Source organism: Saccostrea echinata, unplaced genomic scaffold, assembly GCF_033153115.1.
Source record: "Saccostrea echinata isolate AGI-Se365-2 ecotype Australia unplaced genomic scaffold, CSIRO_AGI_Sech_v1 ptg000033l, whole genome shotgun sequence".
Lineage (NCBI taxonomy): Eukaryota > Metazoa > Mollusca > Bivalvia > Ostreida > Ostreidae > Saccostrea > Saccostrea echinata.
In genome coordinates, this window is record NW_026889782.1 from 8609840 (window position 1) to 8635791 (window position 25952).

General features: G+C 32.2%; 2 protein-coding genes across 2 annotated transcripts; one reads left to right on the forward strand and one right to left on the reverse strand.

Annotated features, from left to right (window-relative positions):
* Nucleotides 1-9557: 9557 nt before the first annotated feature.
* LOC133198081 (toll-like receptor 4) lies at nt 9558-10199 on the forward strand. The gene has a single exon (XM_061334229.1). The coding sequence runs from the start codon at nt 9558-9560 to the stop codon at nt 10197-10199; it is 642 nt and encodes a 213-aa protein (XP_061190213.1).
* A 9538-nt stretch (nt 10200-19737) lies between these two features.
* Nucleotides 19738-25358, reverse strand: LOC133198624 (uncharacterized). Its single transcript, XM_061334668.1, has 4 exons — nt 25202-25358; nt 22074-22342; nt 20859-20959; nt 19738-20193 (listed from the first exon to the last, which is right to left on the reverse strand). Exons 1-4 carry the CDS (start codon nt 25268-25270, stop codon nt 19781-19783), a joined length of 852 nt encoding a protein of 283 aa, XP_061190652.1. The 5' UTR covers nt 25271-25358; the 3' UTR covers nt 19738-19780.
* Nucleotides 25359-25952: the final 594 nt, after the last annotated feature.

The window sequence follows — 25952 nt, forward strand, 5'->3', positions numbered from 1 at the left end:
TGCATGCATTTTGAATGTTGCCTCAAATCGGATGCTCTCACCTTGGTGGTGCTGGGGGTTTTCCCTAGAAACCTATGCATTATGTCCTTAGCTTTGCTATTGACGAATTTCAATAGGTAACCGCTTTCTTTTTGATGGCCGAGTACACAGAAGTCCAGACTTGTAGCCAGTTCAAAGAACAGAGTTCAGTTAGATGTTTGCAGACTCCATATTTATTGGATTGTGCCTCAATGATTTTTTTTACAAAAATATTTAACAATAATTTCAAGCTAGTGTTTTTATTTTAGAAATAAGGCATTCTTTGTTCAAAAGAAACAAATAAAAACGAGATCAATATTATGAATAAATAAATAGATAACAATAATAGCTAAAGATAAGTGTTATCGTCAAAATCAATTATTTTAATTTTTTTTCAAGGTATTTTAAACTGTTTTATTTTCTTTTTCTACGTAAATGATTAAAGCAAAAAAAAAAATGCTTTGCACGTTTAAACGGGGTTGAAAGCAATATAACATAAAAACAAATGAATAAATAAAAATAAATAAATAAATAAATAAATAAATAAATAAATAAATAAATAAATAAATAAATAAATAAATAAATAAATAAGAAATAAATAGATAAATAAAAAATCAATAATAAATAAATAAATAATAAAAAATAATCAACAAAGTAAGTTTGTTATCAACAGGTTTTTAAAAATGTTATTCTATTGCCTTATCACTCAAATTTTAAGCAAAATAACCGATGACTGATGAAGGTAACTTAAAGTCGAATGCAAATGTACTTAATTTAAGTTTCGGATGGAAATACTTTATTTCCTTCTGAAAGAAATATTTTCATTTTTTCTTACAGGGAAAGACCTTTAAAATTGATAAATTTTTTGCGGTTTTTGGTCCATGTCAAGATGTGAGAAAGCCGAGATAATATTTCTTATATCTTGAATGTTGCCTTCAATTGGTTGTTTTTAAAATTTTGTCTGAGAGCATTATATATTGGTTAGGAAGTTTTCTTTTATCACAGTCACCCTAACAACACTTTACTATAGATAACTTTAGTTTACTTTAGTTAACTACAGGCCCGTAGCAACGGTTCGAAAAGTGGGGGGGGGGGGATTTCCCCAAAAAATAGTAATAATAATTAAATAAAAAAGAAAAATTAACCGTCCAAATCCTGGAATTTGCCAGTGCTCGACCTTACTGCATCAAAAAGTGGGAGGAGGAACCAACATATAAACAGAAATTTACTTACTATAGCAAACTACTAAACTCAGAAAGAGGGGGGGGGGGGGGTAGAGGGGGCTGGCCTCCGCTTTCTTAAAACTTTGATACTTTTATTTATTATAAAACTTTACTCTTGACTTTTTTTTTGAGATTTCAACACTTAAAATCTGTTAAATTCGGAAAAAGCGGTATAAAATTTAGAAATAATATTTTAATATACAAATAATAGTTCCATTTACTATATAAAAAATGTGCATGTATGAATTTGAAGAACAAAAAAAAAAAAAAAAACAAAACAAAAAACAATCTGAAATCCATAGTAAAAAATATCTTTGTTGGTACCCAAAGTAAGATGTTGTCTCGAGGAATATACCTGTGAAATACGAAAGCCCCAGCAGCAACCATTGAAAAGATAGGAAAAAGGTTAATGTTTTTCAAAAGTAAGTCAAACACCAAGGTCGTGGTCAAATGGTCAAAATTAATGGTGCCCAAGGAAAGGCCTTCTCACAAGAAATACACATGTGAAATATGAAAGCCCTAGCACCAATCGTTCAAAAGTTATGGCCAAGGTTAAAGTTTTTCAAAAGTAGGTCAAATTCCAAGGTCAAGGTCAATAGGTCAAAGATGTTGGTATCCAAAGTAAGATTTTGTCAAAAGGATTATATATGTGAAGTTTTAAAGCCCTAGCACCAACTGTTCAAAAGTTATAGCCAAGGTTAAAGTTTTCCAAACGAATGTCAAATTCCGAATTCAAGGTCAAAGGGTCAAAGTTTTTGGTATCCAAAGGAATATATGTGAAGTACGAAAGCCCTAGCATCATATGTTCAAAAGTTATGGCCGAGGTTAATGCTAGGTAAAATTTTGATAATTGGGTCAAACTTCAAGGTCAAAGCAAAATATGATGATACCCAAAGAAAGGTTTAATCACAAGGAATACACATGTGAAATGTGAAAGCCATAGCTCCACCAATCAAAAGTTATGGGCGAGGTTAAAGTTTTTGGGGACAAAAGACAGACAGTAAGAAAGACAGAGAGCTAGACAGACGGGGCAAAAAGTATATGCCCCGAAATCTTTGATTAAGGGGGCATAAAAACTTTGATACTATAGTAAAGTATATCTATGGTAAACTATCTATCTATCTATCTATCTATCTATCTATCTATCTATCTATCTATCTATCTATCTATCTATCTATCTATCTATCGCTTGTATTAGTTTTGTATGTTATAGGTAAAAAGACATTCCAACACACATCTTAATATATCCAAGTATACAATGTTTTAATTATAAAATGGCCCAAATTATAAGCCAAGGTAAATTTGGAATAGTTATGATATAATTAATGCAAATGTTCATACACTTATTTTTTGGCATTACCCTCTCACCCGAACCAAGATTTTAACAATTTTATGCTTGTAAATTTTATATCTTTCATAACTCTATCCTTCTTGTCAGGAAAAAAATGTTGACATTTAAGCAAGCCACTGATACATTGTTTACTGCAGTTCCAGATCAGTGGTTATTCATACCTGATGATAACAGGATTAGCACGAATACTAGTAACGTTTTGAAATCTAGTTCGTGTGCCTTTCTTGTAATGTTAGAATTTTTCTCTTGATATTTTGCTTGTGAAAGTTACCAAATAATAATGACAATAGCAGATTTCTCTAATTACCCACACAAGGAAGTTAGGGAATATGCAAATTGATATTTAATTATCATAAAGACATTTATATATTATTAAAACATTCTAAAATATCTGAATTTCCAGACATTGGCACACATATAGAAAGCATTTTTAAAACCTTCGCACACAAAGAAATAAACTTTTCTGTCATAAGAAATTGGCATGTCACTAGATTTATCCGTATCCACAAACGCCAAAAAAAAAAAAAAGAAAAAAAAAAAGAAAAAAAAAGCGCTATTCAAAAGGAAATTTTTCCGTTATCATGAGTTCACACCGCATATTTTTCATTCAACAATGATTTTTAATCAATCATTTATGTCCTTTATTGATACTTATTTGAAAATTAAAATTAAAATTTTATGTTCAATCTGTGGGAATGAATAAGTAGCACTCGGGCTGCCATTGTATTTCCTTATTTTTTACTTGAGTACGTTGTAACAAATTTCCGTGGAAATAGCAAAAATCAATCCCACCCGGAAAAAGTACAGCTACAGTAGTACACGACTCTATATTATCGTGTATTTATTTTCAAATAAAAATTAGAACAGGTTTTGGGATACTTTGACTTTTTATTATTAATAACTAAATGATTATATCCTTATTTTTAACATTTTGGAAAACAAAGAAATTTCCTCCAATGTATTTATTAATCATTATACCATATAGATCTGTATGTAATCAGTTGTGTATAGTTGGAAGGGAGCACAAAGCCCTTTCCCGACAAAAATAACGCCGGTTTTTGTTGGTCCCCAACTCCCCCTATGTTTTCTTTTATTTTTGACTCCTTGAAAGTGTTTCAGGCAATTTTTGTGCTTTTCAATTATTTTTTGGCTAGTCCCCATTTTTTAAAGAGATAGTATCATTGATTTTGTCTGCAAACAGCTTTGACATACAGAGTATTTCAACAAACATGTACCAACTTCGGTTGTCTATGTTTTTGCACAATAATGAAAATCTGTTGTGAATTCTGGCTTATTAAAAAAACAAAATAAAAAAAGGTTTTAAACGATATTTTCAAAATAAAAGGCATACAGTTGTGTCACAAATTCATATTTCAATCACATAATACATATTAAGCTCCATTTTGATAATATTCGGTCGGTAGTGATATCGCTGTATCTTGCTTATGTGCGAGTGTTTGCGATGCATGGTGAACTGACCCAAAAAAATGTGTAAACCGACTCTTCAAACTTTTAATTTTTCTATTAAGGATGTGTCATATTATTTTAATTTTTTCTCAAGGAAATATCTTTGAAATTGATAATGTTTTTGACTTGTTTAGGCATTGTCACAACGCAAGGAAGTAGAAGTAATATTCCAGACACCTTTACTGTTGATTTCAATAAGTTATTCATGCTTCTGGTTTGAATATTCTCCAAGGTAAGCAGTTAAGTTTCCAAATTTTGACCCTGTATTAAATTTCAGAGAAATTCCTATTTTTGGTATTTGAAGTATTTAAATGAATATCTTCATGTTCTTTCTGCAATCCTAAAGGTTCCTCGGTGAAGTGAAAGAATGCGAATTTGATACAAATATCCTTGACTTTTCGATGGCACAAGTGTTTTTGAGAAGATTTTAGAGATTTTCGTGTTTATTCCCATTTAAAAATATGGCCCATTGAAAACTATGATGTACTATGGTGGTTGATATGTAAAGGATCATTCTCTATAAGGCCGTTTTGCGGCCTACAATGACTTCAAATTTTCAAATAGTATTTTTTCCCTTAAAAACTGCATGAGTCAGTAGGCTAATATTCCAATTTAATGATAAATGTTGATTGGTTAATGATACAAAAGTATTTGTTATGATATAGGGTCACAAAGTAAGGTACTATCGGTCCGTATTAGCATTAGGGTAATGGGAAAACTCAAGAGGGTTGGTGTGTTAGGTATCTCCTACACATGTCATAACCACCTTTAACCAACACCAAAATTTGCATGTAAACTTCTTATAAACGTAAAAAGTGACTACTAAATTATCAACTTGGTTAAAGGTGGTTATGACATGTAAATAAAAACTTTTCGCTTCATTTTTACGATATTTGCAGGAAAAGCTAACTACTCACAATGAAGGATATCAGCTTATGTAGATTATTTCTTATTATAAACTTTCACTTAGAGTACATGTTTCTATTGATTTACTAAGAATTAATATAAGCCATGCATGTTTACTCAAAAAAGGTAAACTTTTTACTTAAAAAATCTAAAATCAAAGGACTGAAATGACTGGTTGTTATGAAATTACGTGAAGACAAGTCTCATTGAACTATCTGCTAGAAATAAAGAAATTTTTTATAGACTATAAGGCATGAATATAAGTTACTTATTATAATTATTATTATTTATAAGGATAGTTTAGTATATCTATGCTACTTCTTTGTATTTGTATTTCCTTAGGAGTACTGCATATTTGTTATTAGTTCTAGAAATGATAAAAGCTATTTTTGTTGTAGCGGGTAGATGCATTTGCTATGTGTGTTATAAACTTAATTTTTCTATGGGTACACATGTAACTTTTATAGATAAAGAATTACTGATGGGATGGTTTCATAATGGAAATTCTCGCCTCGACCTTTTAGAATGACACTTTTCCGTATGAGTGACATAGTTTCCATGTATTTTGTTAACTGGGTGTTGAGAGGACTCAGTCTATTCATCACACTTCTTTGGTAGCATCTATATAAGTTATGAGAACAGTAGTTCTGTCTTAGAAAATAAAACGCCAAGGACGAAAGGGGTTCCTAGATGTCACGTGATTGATAATTGAATGTTGCTTTACGTCATTTTAGAATTTTTCACCCAGATAAAGAGATCATCCACTTAAGGTGAAGTGTTACAATTTTGATTTATGCATGGTTTCAGTATTGACCAACACCTACCGTGGGACAGGACCTCCTTCTTTAAGATAATATCCAAAAGACCCATGACTTTTACTTTCAATGCTGAGGACTTAGTAAAGGCACTGTCACTACCCGTGTTAAACACCTTAGTTCTTGACGCAGCATGGAAAGAGAATTTAATCCTCAGGTTTCAAGAGTGCAAAAGGAGTGTCATCTCTTACGGTCCATTTTGTACCTGGGATGTTGTAGAACTCTGTTAGTCCATGGATATACTAAAACTTCTGATATGCGTAGTGGAAGGAACTGTTGAAAATCTACTCCATTTTATGGAGTGCCGTGGGGGGGGGGGGGGACTCGACTTTATACATACATTTGTGTATTATAGTTTTAGATAGCATTTTAAATTAAATATATTGTTTTACATGCGTAATTAAATTGAATCAAAGCAACTCTTACGATGTTATTTCATTTTACGTCGATATATATATTTTAATACAACCGTTCTGAGTTTTATGTACTGACTATTAACAGGTACTTGCATTAATATTTTCATCCTGTAAATTAATGAATTCTTTTTTTTTTTTTTTTGCAAATGTAGACTATATTTTATAAATTACAACTTAATTTTGATTTAATCACAAACAAAATTCATTCAATGCTTTAAACATTTGATACACAACTTTTATAGTTCAATAGAAACATAGAAATCTCATTTCTTGCATGGGCATTTTATGCGTAAAATAAGTACCACATCTATAGAAACAATACACAATTACAATATAAACATATATGACATAATACTTTTAATTAAATGCTAATTAAACATTTTTCAACATCATACGAGGTGCATTTTGTAAAGATTTACATTCAAAATATGCAAAATGTGAATGCATCAAAATTCTTGCCATAAAAAAATATGTTTAGCCTTAAATTAAACAATCTTTGCACTTATTACTTAAGTCTGATATGTTTCCGACATAAATAAACAATTTTTGATCATTTACATCTAGAAACATGCATAGAAACTTGATGTAAATAGACCTACCCTCAATTTTTCTTTACTTGACGGCCGTTTGTGATCTTTAAATCACGCAACTTAGGAGATCGATGTTGAAAAACAAACATCAAAATCATGAAATACAATGATTAAAGTTACATAAAATCACATTTTTAAGTGATTTTATCGTAGGCCGGAAAATGGCCTTATAGAGAATCATCCTTTATTTTCAAAACCATCACTAACTTATAAATATTAAGTTGTTTATATAATTCATCCGTAAATTCATTATGTACGATCACAGTATAGGAACGTACCAAGATTATAAAAGGCATTCATCGGTAAAAGAGGAACAGAACTTAATCTTCCTCCATCCAACTTAACTAAGAAAAATGTGGGTTTTTTTTTTATCACAGTATTACATGGTAAAATTCCTATATTGTCTCTTTTCGTAGTGTCCTTTCTGACATATTTTTAATGTCGAATTAAATTTGCAAAATGCTTAAATTTTAATGTCATTTTTGCAGATTCGATTTAACAAAATAAAATATGTCAAAAATGACAATGAATGAATGCATCACCAAAATGCAAGCTGATATTTTTTTTAATTTATTGCTTGCACAATACCTTTTGTAGATAGTAGGATTACTGACCACAGGACCCAAAACGAAAAAGACAGTCTTTGTTCATTTGACTTAAATCTTTGATCCATTTTCGAAGAATGGCCTACAATTGTTAATTTAACTTATAACTTGCAAATTTCGAGACAGTCCTCTCATTATAAGCATTTGTATTACATCCTTGTACAATAATATTACTATTGTAAATAAAAAAAATCAAAACTCTTATTTTTGTTTTTAATATTGTATGTGCAGGTGACATATATCTTCCTTGAAACACTCCATGTTTTCGTTTTAAGGACATTTGTCTGACCTAAATGACTTATAAATGTATATGATAGGCATCTGATAAAATACATTTATCAAATGATATTATAAATAAACAACAAACTAGAATACATGTCATTCATCTATAAAATTATATATCTTAATTAAACGTTATTATTCTCAACTATTGAATGATGATTGCAAGCATGTAAAATGTGAATTTGCAATTTAAATTTTAAAAAAATCCTTTTCGTTTTACAGAAAATGGCCGTGAAAAACTTCCTGTTCCTCGTATTCTCAACAATTTTCATCCAAAGTGAGACTGTCTCCATAGAGAACTGCACATCGACTTCCGTGTGTATGTGCTATAAAATAAATGGCTACATTCATGCTAACTGTTCTAATAAAAGTTTATCCATCGCACCTAAATTTAATAAGGATGTGGTCAGCGTTGATTTCTCGTCAAATATTTTCAAGACTTTTCCTAGCAACCTTAAGGAAGGAATAAAATATCTTAACTTGGCAAATAATCATATTGAAAAAATGACCAAACAGTCACTACCAAAACTTAGGAACCTGGAAAATCTTACCATATCTTACAACAAACTCAATGAAATTGAGCCAGGTACATTGACACAGACACATAAACTTTGTCATTTAGATTTGTCGCATAATGAAGAACTCTCCTTGTCTGTTTTGGAAAATATTTCCTATGATCTGCAATTCACAAAGATAAAGGTCCTGAACTTGGAAAAAGTGCAATGTACGTATGGTTTAAGTACCGCTGTCTATATCAGACAGGTAGAGCATCTTATCAACACTTCATTGGAAGAACTGAACGTTGCCTCAAATAGAATCAATCATTTTGAGTTCGGAATGTTTTCGTATCTACCAAAGACACTTCGTTTCTTCAATGCTGCTGATAATATTCTGAGTTTTGGGGGCTACCTTTTGAATTTGAACCAGCTTTCGAATGTTGAAGTACTGAATGTAAGTTATCAATCCAACTTTCATTCAGTTAAACCTGTCGATTTTAATTTTAGGTGTAAGGACCAAAGGAAGCTTATCATTCAAGAAGATTTCTATGCTTTCACTCCTTTATTGCATACAACAAACAGTAGCATTGGACATAAAACTTTAGATGATGCCTCAGGTCCCATGAAAAGTACGTATGTACAAAGAAAAGTAAATATTACCACATATTTTCCACCAAACATTCGAACAATCTACTTTCATGACAATTTGTACAAGTTTGCATTCTCAAAATTCATATTCAATACAACAGGTAAACTAACTCATTTATATGTTCAGAACAACATAATTTATGAATTGGAAGGACCTATATATGGAATGAAAAGTGTTCAATACTTGGATTTTTCAAATAATTTTTGCAGCAAAATATCTCCCAACTTCTTCATTGACTTTCTTCATCTTCGTATCATGAATCTCTCAAACAATATTCTCGGACAGACACTTAAAATGGATACAAATGGAAATATTTTCCGAAATCAGAAAGATGTACAGGTCCTAGACTTATCAAACAATAAGATCGTTGCTCTTCCCTATAACATATTTCAAGGCTTATCTGAGGTGACATATTTGAACCTTACTTTAAATTCCCTTGATTTTTTCAATGTAACTATATCCCATCTACATAAGCTTGTCTGGATAGACTTATCGGCAAATCAGCTGTCAAGCATAAATGAGGAAACTCGAACGGCCTTGAACAAAATGTCAGAAACAAAGAAAATAACCCTAAATTTACTTGGAAATCCATTACAATGCTCTTGCAAAAATTTAGAATTTCTTTCCTGGATTGGGCATTCCAAAAATATGGAATTCCTAAATGTTAATAACTATACGTGTTTGTTTCAAAACTCGACACTAAAGACATTTAATAACTTTACATGGCTTTTAATAGAAATGGAGAAAGAATGCGCCTCTTTTACAATGGTGATTGCCATCTCATCAGCCGTGCTTTTAGTTGCAGTCACAGTTATCATCAGTAAAATTGTTCATCGATACAGGTGGAAAATACGCTACTTGTATTATGTTGCCAAGGGCAACAAAGGAAACAAAATAACTTCTTACAATAAAAGGAGACAGATTAAATATCACTTCGATGCTTTTGTTTCCTACGCAGAGGAGGACAATATGTTTGTTCGTGGACTTGTTAACTACTTGGAAGAAAACTGCAAACTTCGACTGTGTATTCATCAAAGGGATTTTATTCCTGGGACTGACATCGCGGACAACATAACGAATGCAATCCATAACAGTAAAAGAACAGTTTGTGTGCTCACTTCAGATTATATTAAGTCATACTGGTGTAATTTCGAACTGAATATGGCACGGATGGAAGCTATTTACTCCAGAGAAGGATCCGAAGGATCCGATGTTTTATTCTTTATCGTTCTGCAGAGGGGGATCGTAAAGACACTGCCTTTAAAATGGTTGGACCTGATTGAAAGCAAGTCGTACATGGAAATTTCGCCTGACGATGAGAAAGAATTATCAGCTTTCAGAATCAAACTAGCACAAACTCTCAAAGCTGATTTAGCTTAATTGGTTCAAAATAAAGTGTACATATTTCAATCTTCATATATATTTTCACTGTGTTGAACAAAAAAAAAAAACCAACTAAATCTGTAAATTACGTGTATGATTTCAATTTTAATTAATGTATTTTATAGCTTCCTCAAGAACTTTCAAGAAAACTTTGAATTTATCAGTATGGGGATCTTGCTGTGTTTGACCCTTTGACTATTTGATTTTGGTATTTCAAATAAAATATCGCAATCAGTCGAAATTTACACTTTGTGAAAGGAATAGTCCTCGTATGGATCATCTTGTCAAGCCACGGTCCGGAGTTCGCATATATCTCTATCCTACCCGTGGCTGCTTGATCACAAAAAGTGTCGTAATCTTGAATATTTACAACTCTATGTTGTGACTGACGTCATGTTCAGCCAATGAAAATATTTGTTTCCATCGCAATTGAAATCAACAACTTCCATCAACAGTATACAAGAAATGTTTCGTATACTGCGATTGGATATTGAAAGGTCATGAAAAGTTCATTATCCGACTATGCTTTACTCGCATTGGTCAATATTTTACTGAACTGCGAAATATTCTCTTCTCATTCCTCCACGGCCAGAATGGGAGAGGATAGTACATTTTGGCCGTGGTTTGCAACGATGCATATGGATAGAAAGACTTAGATCATCACGCAATTGTAACTTAATAGCCATTCTCTGTAACCACTTAAACTTTTGTGGCACGCATAGTCACAGATTTTTTTCAAATTTGGCTAGAATTTACCACCTCATAAACTACTCCAAAAAATATTGTTAGATCATATGAATGTTGAGTAGTTACCATGGAAACGGTGTCTAAAGTTGATTTTTTCTGAAAAAAATGCAATTTTTGGGAATGTCAATCAATGAAATGCGGCTACTTCAATCCATGTTCCTCACAGAAATAAAAAGTATGACATCTGATTTTTAAAGGCATTTAAGAACATTGTTGGTATTCAGTCTATAAATATAAGAAAATCTATGATTAAAATAGCAGACATTCATTTCAAAATTGAATTATCTCCCTTTGATAATTGTGAGCTCTTTAGTGCGAGAGATAAAAAAATCATTGGACAAAACTGACTGGAAGTTGTTTACATTACAACATGTATCCTGGATTTCAAGTAAAATCAAGTGTTTTTTTTTCTGTTTATTTAATGCGCATACAAATTTTAACCTCGTTGTTTATTTCCTGCATGCAAAAGAATAATTTTGATGTGTGAACAGTGGCGAAATGTAAAAGACCACATGGTACAGGAAATCAGCTCTGTGCACATTCATGATATTGAAGCCTAAGCCTCAAGGTCTTAGTTTTAAAATGGGGATAAAAGATAAACTTGAGATATCAGAATTATATTGAATTGGTTGTAAGAAGAGGTACAATGTCTCAATCAGAGTGATATATTATAAGGAATACAGCCTTGGAAAGTCAATGCCTTTTTAAAACAAATGTGGAAAAAAATGAATTATAATGTGAGAGAACTAGGCTATTGATTTTATATAAATAAATAATGTCAAGCTATATTTACATGTTTGTACAGAACTGGAAGCTGAAGTTTATATTGAATGATGTATGTAGGTTGATGTCTATTATTAAAGGGATGAACATTTGATGCGAAGGGGGGGGGGGTTACAGATTTTAGAAACAAAAGTCCGTTCTTGAAAATGTTGAAAATAAATAATCTGTCCTCAACTGGCAGGAAAATAAATAATCCATCTTTGATAAGTGCTACAACCTCCAATCCTACCCAGAGGCACTTGTTTCGGTAATAATTTTTTAACCCATAGTATAATAATATTATTATTATACTATGGGTTAAAAAAATTATTCCCGAAACAATTCCCCCCCCCCCCGAAATAAAGTTGGGGCGTTTTCCCTTGGGGCGGGATGGATTGTTTATTTTATTTTCAGACTTTTTGCAGTGAAGCAAAAATACACAATCTGTCCTGGATCAAATTGGAAATAAATAATATGTCCTTCAATTCCATGAAAATAAATAATCTGACTCGGAAAAAAATTGCCCCCCCCCCCCTTTCTGAATCAAATGGTCGTCCCTTAACCCATAGTCAACGCAGTCATATTATGCAGTTTTAAACAGAATTTATGTCATTCATAATTTACAATTTTTATATGATGAGTGTTTTCACTTGATAGGATTTGCTACATTTAAAATATAAACTGATACTCTTTACACCCTCATCCTAAAATTAAAGAATGTAAAAGTATATTTTATCTCTATTTAAAGGCTACATGTAGAAAAAAAATCCACAGATTTCAAACACTGATGTAACAGAAAACTCAATCTTTTTGAAACTACTGTTTGCCTTTATCTGTATCTGATTCAGAAAAAGAGAGAGAAAAGTTATCTGTGTATATTTCAGATTTGAACTTTTATTCAATGAGTTTGAAAATATTTACAAAGAAATTAATAATGTTCCTGATCCAAGAATTTTCTTTAAGGGAATGATCTTTATCCCCCCCCCCCCCCCAAAAAAAAAAAAATTGTGAAGGTCAGTAATGAAAATGTTTTGTTTTGTAATTGATTCCTTTCGGCCAGTGAAAATTATACTTTCAATTTGTTTTTTTTTTTTTTGGGGGGGGGGGGGTGTTTGCATAGAAATACAAATTGTCTGAATCATATTTAAAGTTATCGTTTATATCAAGTTTATTATTTCTCTAGACTAAGAAAAATGTAGACTGGACCTTGTAGCAGTAAAATTAATAGTAAATCTGTGTAGCTGTATTTTATTAATAATGAAAACATAAATAAATTTCTGACAAGCCCCCCCCCCCTTCTACCAAAAGAAAAAAAATCATAAAATTAAACACAAAAAATCTATACTCGGGAATGGGGGCAGGTTGGGGTTAATCACTTATGAATGAACCGCTTTCTTTCATATTTATATATAACGCTTCTTGATGTTTCACAAGGGATCCGTGTTCTTCTTACAAATGATTCTTACCAATTTATGTGGGGTAAGTACTTTAACATGGTTCCAGGAAGGGATGGAGTAAGTCCTGGTCATTGGTTACTTTATCATGTTCATTTTAAAAAATGAAAACCGTAGGAAGAAGGCAGGGACAGATTATTTTCAATATTTTTAAGGACTCAAGTTTAGAAATTATGTTTACAATACAAACCATAAGGTGTACGATTCTATCAAGCTTACCAACCAACTCAAACTTAGCAACCGACATAAATTCGAGAAAACACAAAATCAGATTATCCGAGCAGGTCCAGCATATTTTTACAACAGATTATTATTGATTAAATTTTGGAAATAGCAGATCTATTACGTAAATCCAGGCATATTTGGGTTAAAATATTTATCATCAATGTCTCTTAATTTTCAAGTTTTTAAGAATAATACATGATAGATTTTTACTGTATTGCAAAGTAAAATGGATTTAGGCTTTTTCTGTCAATACTTCTCTGAAGAAAAGTCACAGGAAAATACATTCTGACTGTCACTGGAAAAGTGCGGAGTGTTGAATATGGTCTAAAAATGTACTGTACATTTTAGAACAAGGACTTAGTCTACCAAAACAACAAAAGAGTGTTTTTACATGCATGTAGCACAATTCTCTACGTACAAGTCACTCAATATGGTACGTGTATAGGCTTTCAATATTTTGAGTTGGCTAATTTTTTTCAATAAATGAAACCATTCTCATAGCATTTTAACATTATGCATCAAGCTAAAGGTGAGAATGTAATACCAATTTCAGTAAAATGCATTAAATTGTATATAAAACAGAATATGACATTCACAATGTCCGAGTATAAATGCTATACTAACAAGCTAATTCAGAGAATCTGTGTCCCCTACTTAAGGAAAAAAGAGCATGTACGGATTTTGAGGGGTGGGGTCGGAGGATGGTGGGGTTGGGGGGACGGAATTCTTTAAGAGTTGCGGGCGGGACAATAGGGAGTTATGATATAAAATTTCATTGCAAAAGCTTAAAAGCTTCTTGAGATATCGCATGGAAATGAAAATTTTACACAAAAACAGAATGTATAATTTTTTTTACCTTGACCTTTGACCTTTTGAACTGGAAATCAATAGTGGTCTTCTTTAGGCCATAGGGAGTTTCAGTATAAAATTTTATTGCAAAAGTTCGAAGTTTTTGAGATATTGCGCGGAAATAAAGTGTTAAAACAGACAAAATTTATGAATTCATTACCTTTACCTTTGACCTTAAAATCAATGGGGGTCTTCCTTAGGCCACAGGGAGTTGTGATATAAACTTTCATTGCAAAGGCTCAAAGGCTTCACGAGACATCGCGCAGAAACGAAAGTGTTGCAGAAAGACAGACTGACAGACGGATGGAGGTCAGACAGACCTAAATAAATATCCCCCACTTTAAGTGAAAGCAGGGGACAAAAAGGCAAATTTCATATACCATTGTGTCCTTGAACTTTGACCTTCTGTCCGTTTTTACCAATTCATGTGATGCAAGTTAAATGTATTGTCCACCAGAACTGTAATTTTGTTCATTCATAATTATGTTGTTTAAAACACAAGTATTAGTTATGGCATTGAAAAAATGTGCTTAGTTTCCTTACTTTTCCATCTAAATCGAGCCATTTTGACCTTGACCTTTGACCTTTTGTTATGAAAATTAATTTTTTTCTTTGTTTTTGCTATTGTGTACTACATGTACAAGTTTGGTTTTAATCCATTTTAGAATACTCAAGTATTTATATGGAAACTGATAGTAGATACCTATTGCCCTTGTCTGGAATTCTTTAAAAAAGCATTAGTTTGTAACCATGGTAACATGAAAACAAGATATGAATACCAAGTGGTTCTTTGCGGTTTATATTACAACTATATATGGACTTTCAAACCAATGTATTTATTTTTCCAATATGTCCGCAAAAATTTATACCAGGCTTTACAAAAGAGCCTAAAATCTATAATTTTTCATTAGAAAAATCATACTTAAAAAGGGGGGATATTTTTTCTATGAGGTTAAGTTACTCAAATACTAGAAATTATCTAAAGAACTATAAAAACGATGTATTTTGAGAAAAAGATAAAGTCATGTAAATATCTTGTTGTATTAAAGACTTTTAATTAGTCAAAAATGGTCATTTTTCATTAAAATTTAGCATTTTTTAGGCCATGAAAAATGTATGTTGGTTGCCATAGTAACCGTTGACCATAGCAACCATTTTATTATGAATTTTAGTTTCATACATAAATATAGGAATGTGTGCCAAGTTTCATAATAATCTAAGACCTAGCGTGCCACACTCCCTATACAAGAGTTTAAATGCTTACAGAGAATGGCTATTAACACTTAACTTGGAAGTTTAGTTTTTATGTTTTTTTTCTTTTTATTTTCGCACAGTTCGCAGGAAAACTCAGTAGGGTATTGTTATTTAGTATTTAAATGAATGAGGAATATTACACAATACTGAGCGGATCCAATCAAATACTCATATTTCTTTTTCCGTTTTTTTTTTTTTTTACAGATGTATATAATCAAATGTTACATTCCTGTGTTTTCAATTGTCAGTTGTTTTGACATCTTGAGCAATTGGAATGAAATTTAGCAAACAAATAAATCCAATGTTCACTTACACATAGGACATCAGCAAGTTGCTCCAAACGTTAAGTATTTTAAAATGACGTGCAATTTATGGGAATGCCTTATTGGTCATCATAGTTTAAATGAATGCCATGTTTGTATACTACACCTGTATATATATGTATGCATTTTTTCTAAAACAAGGTGAAATTACGAAGTATCATTTATGTTCCAAAACCACGAAAATTTGACTCCAGGAAAGGAGTATCTTTACAGTTAACAGAAATCTATTCATTGATTAGACAAAGAAATTATTACACTATCAAAAATTTATAATTTTAATACGTGTATATAAAATGAGAGTTACCATAGTTTCATGTGTGCAGGTGATCGAGACTCTTAAATTGTTTTTTGCTTTGATTGAATTTGCTATCCAATGTTTGCGTTACTTGATATCGACTATCACGGTAATCTAGTGGTAGGGCGGTCGTTTCGTGATTGGGAAACCTGGGTTCGATTCACATTTGCGGAGCCGAGTCAAACCTAAAATTTATAACATAGGAAGTGACTGTTTAAGAGAAAGTGAATATTCTTTCAGATTAGACCTGAAAAACCGAAGTCACATGTAACCTACTTTCCTTCGAATCCTACTTTCATTAAACCTTACTAATTTTTATACCAACAATGGCGACCAAAGGTATCAGAAATGACTATCATGCAATACATTGTTCACGTCCGATTTGACATTACCAATTATCTATTATAATCTCTTAGGTAGTTTCTTCACATAAGACAATTACTTCAAGCAGTAACTGAAATTAAGGGCAGTTAAATAAAAATTAAACCAGCTAAAAAATTCACAAATACCATCATATTTTTAGTGATATTTAGAAACAAAAACAATATAGTAACCACTGTTATTCCACCTATTTCTTGTAACACAAGAATGAATGGTAAAAAAGCAGGGGTGGGGGGGGGGGGAAATTCCGTACATCCGACTTCAGCCAGTTGTAAAAGAAAGTGACTTCACAATGTACTGTCTGTCTACACACTAGCAAAAGAGAGAGACAGAAAAAAATGAAATAAATGAATTAGAGAAAGTAGATTAAATATTCATCACAATTTCAAATTTCTATTAGTATTATTACAATTTTTTTTTTTCTTTTGAGCATTCCACTCAAAAACATCGTCCCCAGCTGGCTTCATGCAGGAGCTTCACTGTTCACAAAAAACGGCTTGCACGAAACGCTATATGTTTTACACAGGAAAAATTCTTACAAACAAAGATACACAGATGGTTCCAGTAAATGTTTTACCAAGCCTCTTTCTTTACTCTTCACTAAAATATTAACAGCAGTAAAGGAGAACCTTTATGGGTACTATGCAACAATATATTCGATAAGTGGTATAAGTCAGATGTGGATACTTAAAATTCCAAGGAACTTTTTGAAAATTTGAAATAACAAAATTTGACCAAAATCAATAAAATAAAAACTTCTCAACTCTGTATACAAACATCACCAACTATGAATTTAAGCTTAGGCTTTTTGATATCACTGACAGCTGCTTTTTCAATAAAAATGGAACTCGTAAATTAACTTACCTTATCATTGGTTATTTGCAAAATTATTTTGTTAAAAACATTCTGATTGTACACACAAGAACTCTGAAGTTGATATTAAAAAGATGCTTGAGTTTCTGATTGAAAATATCTATGTGGTTTTTGGCGACCAGGTCTTCAAACAATCTGTTGGAATCCCATTCGTACCGATTGCGCCCCGTTGCTAGCAGACCTGGTTTTGTATTCATATTTAGCAGAATTTATTCAAAATCTTATTCATGAGGAAAAGAGAAAATATTGCTTTGGTCTTTAACTCGACATTTAGATATATCGACGACGTATTATCAATTAACAATAGTTATTTCTTTTTATATATGTATGTCAACACAATATACCCCAGTGAGCTTGAAATAAAAGTTACCATAGAGTCCGACATATCTGTTTCAGAATTGGTTATTTTACTAGAAAAAAATCGTTAATGGTAATCTAAAACAAAGCCTTATGATAAACGTGATGACTTTAACTTTTCAATTGTCAACTTCCCTTATTTATGCAGAATTATACCCTAATCGCCTGCATATGGGGGTAAATATCTCTCAACGGATTCGATACGCAAGAGCATATTCTACATATGAACATTTTCTAAAACGGGGTAAGATATTGACAAACAAGTTGGTGAAGCAAGAATATCAACAGTTTCGTTTAAGGTTCATTTCGTAACATCTATGGTCGATACAATGACCTTATCAGCAAATACAATCTATCATTTAGTCATATGCTTGCTGACGTTTTTTAGACTTATTGTTAGGCCATTATTTACACACTGAGTTGTCATTACAATGCTCTTGCAATAACTTAGATTTTGGTTCTTGGATTTGGCATTCTTAAGGAATACAATTCTTCAACGTGAATAGCTACTCGTGTCTGTTTCAAAATGCAACACTCAAGACCTTCAGTAACTTTGCCAGGCTTTTTAGAGAAATGGAAGAAGAATGTGCCTCATCACAATCATTTTGTTGATTGTCATTAAGTCAGCCTTGCTTTTTGTTGAAGTCACAATCAGCATAATTAAAATCGGTCATCGATACAGATGGAAAATACGCTACTTGGACTACGTTGCCAAGGGTAAGAAAAGAGATAAAATACGATTCACAATAAAAGTAAACAGTTTAAATCAACTTCGATGCTTTTGTATCCTACGCAGAAGAGAATCAATAGTTTGTCCGTAGACATTTTGATTATTTGGAAGGAAACATCGAACTTCCGCTATGTATTCATCAGAGAGATTTTATACCGGGGACTGACATCGCAGATAATATCACGAAATGCCATTCACAGCAGGAAAACTTTTGATGTGATCACTTTGGATTATATTAACTCATACTGGTGTAACTTTGAACAGAACATTGCAAGAATGGAAGCTATTTACTCAAGAGGAGGATCCACTGTTCCGTAGAAGGGTATCGTTAGGACATTGCCCTTAAAATGGTTGAACCTCATTGAAAGTAAGTCGTCCGTGGATATTTCACTTAACGATGAGAGGGTATTTTCAGCTTTCAGAATCAAACTTCCAGAGACTCTCAAAGCTGACTAAGTTTAGTTCAAAACTACTCAAGTGTACAAATAACTATAGTCTTATAAACTTTTCATTAGTTTTCAATAGGTAGCTATATTAGCAAATCAATTTAGATGCATTGATCTTTAAATTAATTTTATTACATTATTTCCTTCACATGTAAACTTATTACAACTTGCTTTTTCTTGTATTAATCTAAGGGTCTACCTAGCTCTTCAAACATTTATTTCTGTTTTTCTTTCAGATAAAATATTGCAGAAAATTAAAACTGAACTGTTTAAAAATGCTTTTGAAAAAAGTGACCATGGAGCAGTTTTCATTTTTTTTTATGGCGGATTGGGGGTTGGGGTGAAGTCGTGACCAATGGAATTGGTCAACAAATAAAAAAAATATCTTTAAACATGTATTGGTTTATGAGTTAGCAGAATAATTTGGGTAGTGGGAACGTCTACTCATTCTTGCTTTCTATTGGATTGTGTTACTACAGTACAAATAATCCATTTAGCCGGGGGGCGGGGGGGGGGGGGGTAGAGTAAAAATCTATTTGCTAATTTCCGGTTTGCAGTCTACAAAAAACACAATTGTCAGCACCCAGTGATCACCTCGTAACCTTGACAAAACCCTTTTGATTTTTATAATTATTTTATTATACAATTATGAGAATAAAAATTGTTCGAATCAGTATGATCAAATGCTTCATGAAATGTTCAAAACGTATAATTAGAGTGGTAAAACATTGGTGAAACAAGTGTAATATAGTTTTTATCAAGGCACAGTATTTACAAGAAAGCTTTGAACAGCTTCAAAAAACATATATAGAGATAAGTGTGAATGTTTAAATCTTTTTGTAAGCAGTCATAGGACTTCTGAAGTGAAGTCTTCGACTGAAATTAAGAACATGCACATGCAGAAGACGGACAATTTCCATTGGCACAGTTTGTGGCACACCACTCATTCAAAACCGGATCGCCCGCCCACAAATTAATTGCATAACAACGGGCTCCTGGCTTAAGAGGATTTCTTGTCGTGGTCGGATTGACGAGGGGGACTCCTGGAAATATATTAACTGGGAATCCTCCAGAACTTTTAGGAGGAGTTGATGTCTGTGGGGGTGGTCGAGTAAAGATTTCCGTTGTACGCGTGACGTAGATAGGTGAAGGAGTGTCAGGGGGTGACGTAGATTTAGGATAAAACACAGGTGTAGTTTTGGGAGTAATTGTGACGTCGGAGCATCCGTAGAACTCCTCCTGCGGCCCGCACCCCATGCATCTATGTCCGTCTGGCGCTAATCCGAAATTGTTTCCTTACAAATTATAATGGAAAAGTGTTTTCATTGTGATCAATTAAAAAGAAATAAGTATTAATATCCTATGCATTACTGCATGGGTGACATGAACAACTATAGGGTATTACTTTGTGGCAAAGTAGGTTAAATACCAGTGAGGCACGAATACTGTATAACACAGATTTAAGGTAAACAGATTTTAGTAATAAATCTAGAACTGATTTCGTCCGACACAGAAATAAGATTCAATGATACTGGAAACCATATTGAATATTCATCATCAAGAAGACTTTGAATAAATACCCATGGCGCATACCTGACTACAAATTATAAAACCTGCTGAAAAAGATTCGCATAAAATCTAGGTTTTTGTTCATTCGCATTATTACATGAACACACTATTTTTGTTCCAGTAAAAGTTACTACTTGTTAAACTGCATTTTAATTAATTAATTAATTTATTAATTCGTCAATTTTGAGTTCAAATTTTTCTATTTTAAGAACTTCTTAAGTTTTGCTTGGAAATTCATTTAGAAACGAAACACTCCCTTACTGTTTTCTGTCAAAACGGACTATAGCACACTAAATAATGAGAAAATTGAAAACAAGACGCTTGAATTTTTGTCACTCAAACTCAGGTATCCGCAAATTTTATGAAATGTGTTTTTAGTTCAAGCATGTACCTGTATGCCATTTCCACTGGACAACACATTGGGAGCAGGTCATACCGGCCGGAAGTTGTGCATGGAGCAGGTATTTCCCAGTAGAAGTGACTTCTGTATACCTTTAATTCAAGGAAAAGGGTAGTAATAGGTATATTTTTTAACGTAATTATCATTGAAATACTTTTTATTGATTAAATATGGATTGCAAACAGACGAAATTGTTTTATTTCTTTCAGCCATCTTTAGGTATAATATGTATGATAAAGGACTATATACCTTTAATTAAATGGTTAAATTGACCAGAAAAGTTACAGAGAACATTCTTTGACAATGATTGCACCACGATGCGCCACACACAGCAAACAAATTGTGTGTATTATCAATTAATCCATCTAGATGCCATCATACATGTATGAACAAACCCATTGTGTATTATCAATTAATCCATCTAGATGCCATCATACATGAAGAGCAAACCCACTGTGTATTTATCAATTAATCCATCTAGATGCCATCAAATATTTATGAACAAACCCATTGTGTATTAAGAATTAACCCATCTATAAATAAGTAAGTTAGTATTTTTTTTATTTATAGTGACATGTGCACGTAAATTATTTTGTATACAAACTGTATAAAAAAATCAATCAACATGTATATTTTCATACATGCACTTGAATATGCATGTCTATGACCCTCTTTACTGTTAAGGATACTTTCTACATTGCACCCTAATTTCAGGGTACTCTTGTGTAGTTATAATGACCCACCATTTGACATAAAATAGAATAAATTGTAATATGCACTGTATGACATAATTTAAAATAAATTCAAATATTCTAAGCATTTAATTAGACCAAGATAGAGTAGTTGAAAACTTTATTTGCATGCATTTTCTACATTTGAGTAAGCGAAAGCGATTTTTCTTTCATATTACTTTATTGTTTTTGAAGATGTTTTTTGAATTAAAAAAGCACGCGTCCTAAATTGAAAATGAATTAGTTAATTTCAAAATATTCTCCTTTGCGCTTTATAATTTTCTCAAAGTCCAGAAAACATTTTTCCTCAATGCATAGAGGGTCCTTAATGAAAAAATGTTCTTTTTCTAAAAAGTTTTCAAACTTTCGTTCTTTTTTTGTTTCGTCTGGCTGTTTTGCTTGCTTTAGACTGTATTGCTTTTCGTTTTCTTTATCTATCATTTCTATATATATTTTTTTTACTTTTACTATATACCTGGTTGACCCTGTTGACAACACAAGCAGATGCTTATCTAAACACTCCTGGGTGACCGCCCGATTGATATCGTTGTTCGGACAAATCCTGAACTCGAACCAGCCGTAATGGAGAGCGGTGACCTCCACAACTATGTCTATCATCTGTCCCTCCACGTAACGCCGCGAGAGAAATCCCCGCGCATATTTACCGCCAGCCTCGTTTTCGCGTGGTCCCTGATAGGGGTCGCCACATACCCCACATTTTCCGTGTTGGTAAAGGTACTGATTCTGTAAAAATAAAATTTTGTTGTTTATTGTTTTATATATCTATCCACATGTTACATAAAAAATCAGGAAAACAAAGCTTGATAGGATGATTTTTACAGAATCTAGTGCCTTTCTTCTATAAGTCTTGATTTTTTTTCAAGAATGATTCTTTTTATTTATCAAGCTTTCACTTTATCACAATACATGTTTTTGTATTATATCATAGTACTCTAAAAAAAAAAAAAAAATACAAACAAAATTTGCTATTTTTTATTGAATTAAGGCATTCGCTTATCTAAAACATCGATGGAATTAAAATAATTTTTTTTCTTTCTTATTTTTTGAAATTTTGATTTTTTGCAATGTAATCTGGAAAATCTGTTAATTCATTCAGGTTTTTATCATTGCAGCCCGGAGGACCGGGCTGCTCTATACATATAAGTTTAAGTGTTGGTATATGGTGATTGAGGTGGGAGAAATTATTCAGAATTAAAGGTTTTCTAAACATTAAAAAGATTGTTAATCAGAATGTTCTTTCCCTTTATAAATTATGAGATACACAATATATTTACTTCCATAAAGTGAATCTGTAAAAATATATATGTTTTTCATATTTAATATATAAAGTTGCTTATCATTTACTATCGAAAAAACGACAGGTCCCTTTTTTTTAGAACATCGAATTTTACTTATCGCATAAAAACGGAAAAAATGTACTTTACACAGTTCGTGTTTTATATTCTTAAAGTGAAAGACATTTTTGAAAATAGGTGATGCATGTGTCTGGTTTCAAATTATATTTTATGCAGCCAACATTTACTTGAGGAATTGATAAAGTTTAAAAGGGTATCGTTTTTGTTCGATTTTCATCCTACTATAAGTTTTCAAAATATTCTCGACTATCGTCTCCATCATTTAGACGCATGCCTTTTTCACACATATCGAAGCGGTTTGATGATCAAGTCTCATTTCCATTGTTTACTTTATTTATTTCCCGGGCGACAATTGATGGTTACATCAATGTTTTCTTGTTTTCACTATATGAATAGTACGGGTAATGGTAGCAAAACGTTTTGTTTTTTAAAGAAGAATTGAAATTTAAAGAAAAGGTTTTGTTTACTCGTTTGATAATTAACTGGATAACATTATAAGTTGTACATGCGTATGCCTTTTCATAAGATTTAAATTTCATGCAATGGTTTTTTTTAAGGAAAAAGAAAAAAACGGAATACTGAATGGTTTAAGAGGAATCACATCTTTAATCATATCTTTTTTTCATAATTTTGTAACGTGCAAGGGAGGTCACTACCTGTAAACCCCCGCGGGCTCGTATACCCGTGATAGAAACGGATAGCCCTGAGATGCTGCAAATATGTACAATGCGCAGTCTTAATCACAGGATACTGCGTATATTTGGCTTTTACTGGTAGCGTACAAGTAATACTGGCAGAGAAGTCCACACACCAGCGCACTTCCACAAGGGACAAGCAGGGATGTCCGCACACCTGCCCTTGCGCAGTGACAAGCAGGGATGACCGCACACCTGTCACTAATGAAACGGTTCTAGACTAGAGACACGGGTAGGGTGTCTGCACACCTATGCTCTATCATAAGATACAGGCAGGGAAGTCCGCACACCTGATCTTGGGCAGCAACAAGCAGGGAAGTCCGCACACTTGCTTCTAAGAGATGCAAAGTCCAGAGCAGGGATGACCACATACTCTGGCAAATATTATGCAGGGATGACCGCACTCTTACAACTTAATTCTACAACATAAGCAAGGAGATCCCCACACGTTTATGTATTATAAGACACTTATTAGATTTGACTTCTACAATGTTTATTGCCAGTAAAAACCCTATGTATCTAAAATACCATGTATTATACATAATGATTATTTATTTACAAACTTATAAAAATACTAATTAAGCTTAAAATTAACAAATCTTTATCAAACCAACTAAAGAAACATACGAAGATTATAATTGATAACTTTAATTTGAATTCAACCTTTACGTAATATTAATTACAGTAAATATAAAAAAGTAATTAAAGATAACAAGGGCGATAACTCGCGCAATAACAAAAATGGAAAATACAGGTTTCCGCTTCAATTTGTATTCATTCTAGCGCATGCTTTTAATGGTACATTCAAACAGAGAATTAAAAAAAAGTCTCTTAGATAAATTATAGCTCGTCAATAACTGTAAAAGTATCGATTCAACAAAAAAGACAGGTAATCATAAATATAAAAATATTAAGAAAAGGAACAAACGATATAAATATGCAAACAAAACAAACAGACAAAAACGGTCAATTTAAATTAAGGGTGACCGTCATAAAACATTCTTATATTTAAGGATATTCCATCTTTTTCGGTCGGTTTCACTTAACGTGTAAAAATATCTGATTTTTTTTCCCCATTGAAGTTGTTATTTTTATTTACGAATTTTAAAATACATCAGTGTCTATAAATTGAGTACATTACAAAGAGAAAAAAGATAAAGACAGCAATTGCGGAATTTTTAAGAGAACGTTTTACGGAAGATCAAATGGACTAGTTTTTTTAAAATCATATGATTCAGAGAATTTCAATATTTCTTATACACTATAGATTTTTGCTATTTTCGGGTGGGTGAGGCAATTACCTCTTGGCATCGCGGTACTCGTTCTTAGCTACGTACGGAACAAGATATCTTGACGAGATATTTTCAATATTTCATATTTCTATCATATTTCTAAAATGGCTGGGTTAAAAACGAGTCAAATGACTGTATTATTTTAAAATAATTCAAAATTTATTTCAACAATGAAGTAAAATTAAGAAAGTCGATGGGATATTTTTTCTAAAGTAACCTGCATGTTTTTTTTTCACTTACGGCAAATCCTCCACACGACAGTTGGTTGTCGTTATAATTTTTAATTGGACTTAATCCGAATCTCCACATACTTGATCGTGACGGCGGATCCAAAAGTCTCCCGTGTCCATTTACGGTCACCAATAAAAATGCAAAAGTTAATAAAACAGTGAGAAATAAATCCATGTCTTATAATCCAATGGCGTGGAATATGAAATAATAAAAAAAAGTCTTTCTTCAAGAAACTTTGAATCACATTGAAAGTTGTACAGGATTGTTCGAATATTTAATCTATAATTAGTTTAGAAGTCAATTAACGATCCACAGCAGAGGAAATATTTACGGGAAATAAACAACCGATTACTTTAATATGAATATCGAGATAATCAATGGACTGACAATGTCTTATCACTAAAAGTTTGAACAGCTGAGAAGGGCTGATAACGATCACGTTTCACCATTCCAGCAGCTAGCGTCCCTTAAATTTTATACTGTCCAAAAATCACTTGTTATTTCTTAAATAAACACTTGAATTATTTTGTTGAAAACATATTTTCGAGGGGCATATTTTGTCCCTGACAAAATACCTCTTGAAAGTCTTATAATATGTTTGTTTTAGATAAAATTGGTTTTTCGGTTTGACAAGTTTATCTTCTGTTAAGATGGGTCCCTCCCAGCCATCAGAAAAATGACGGGCGGCGATAATGTGCACGTTATTGGAATTTTTAATCTTTCTCCCACCTATTGTTTATCTTTAGGTAATCACCATTCT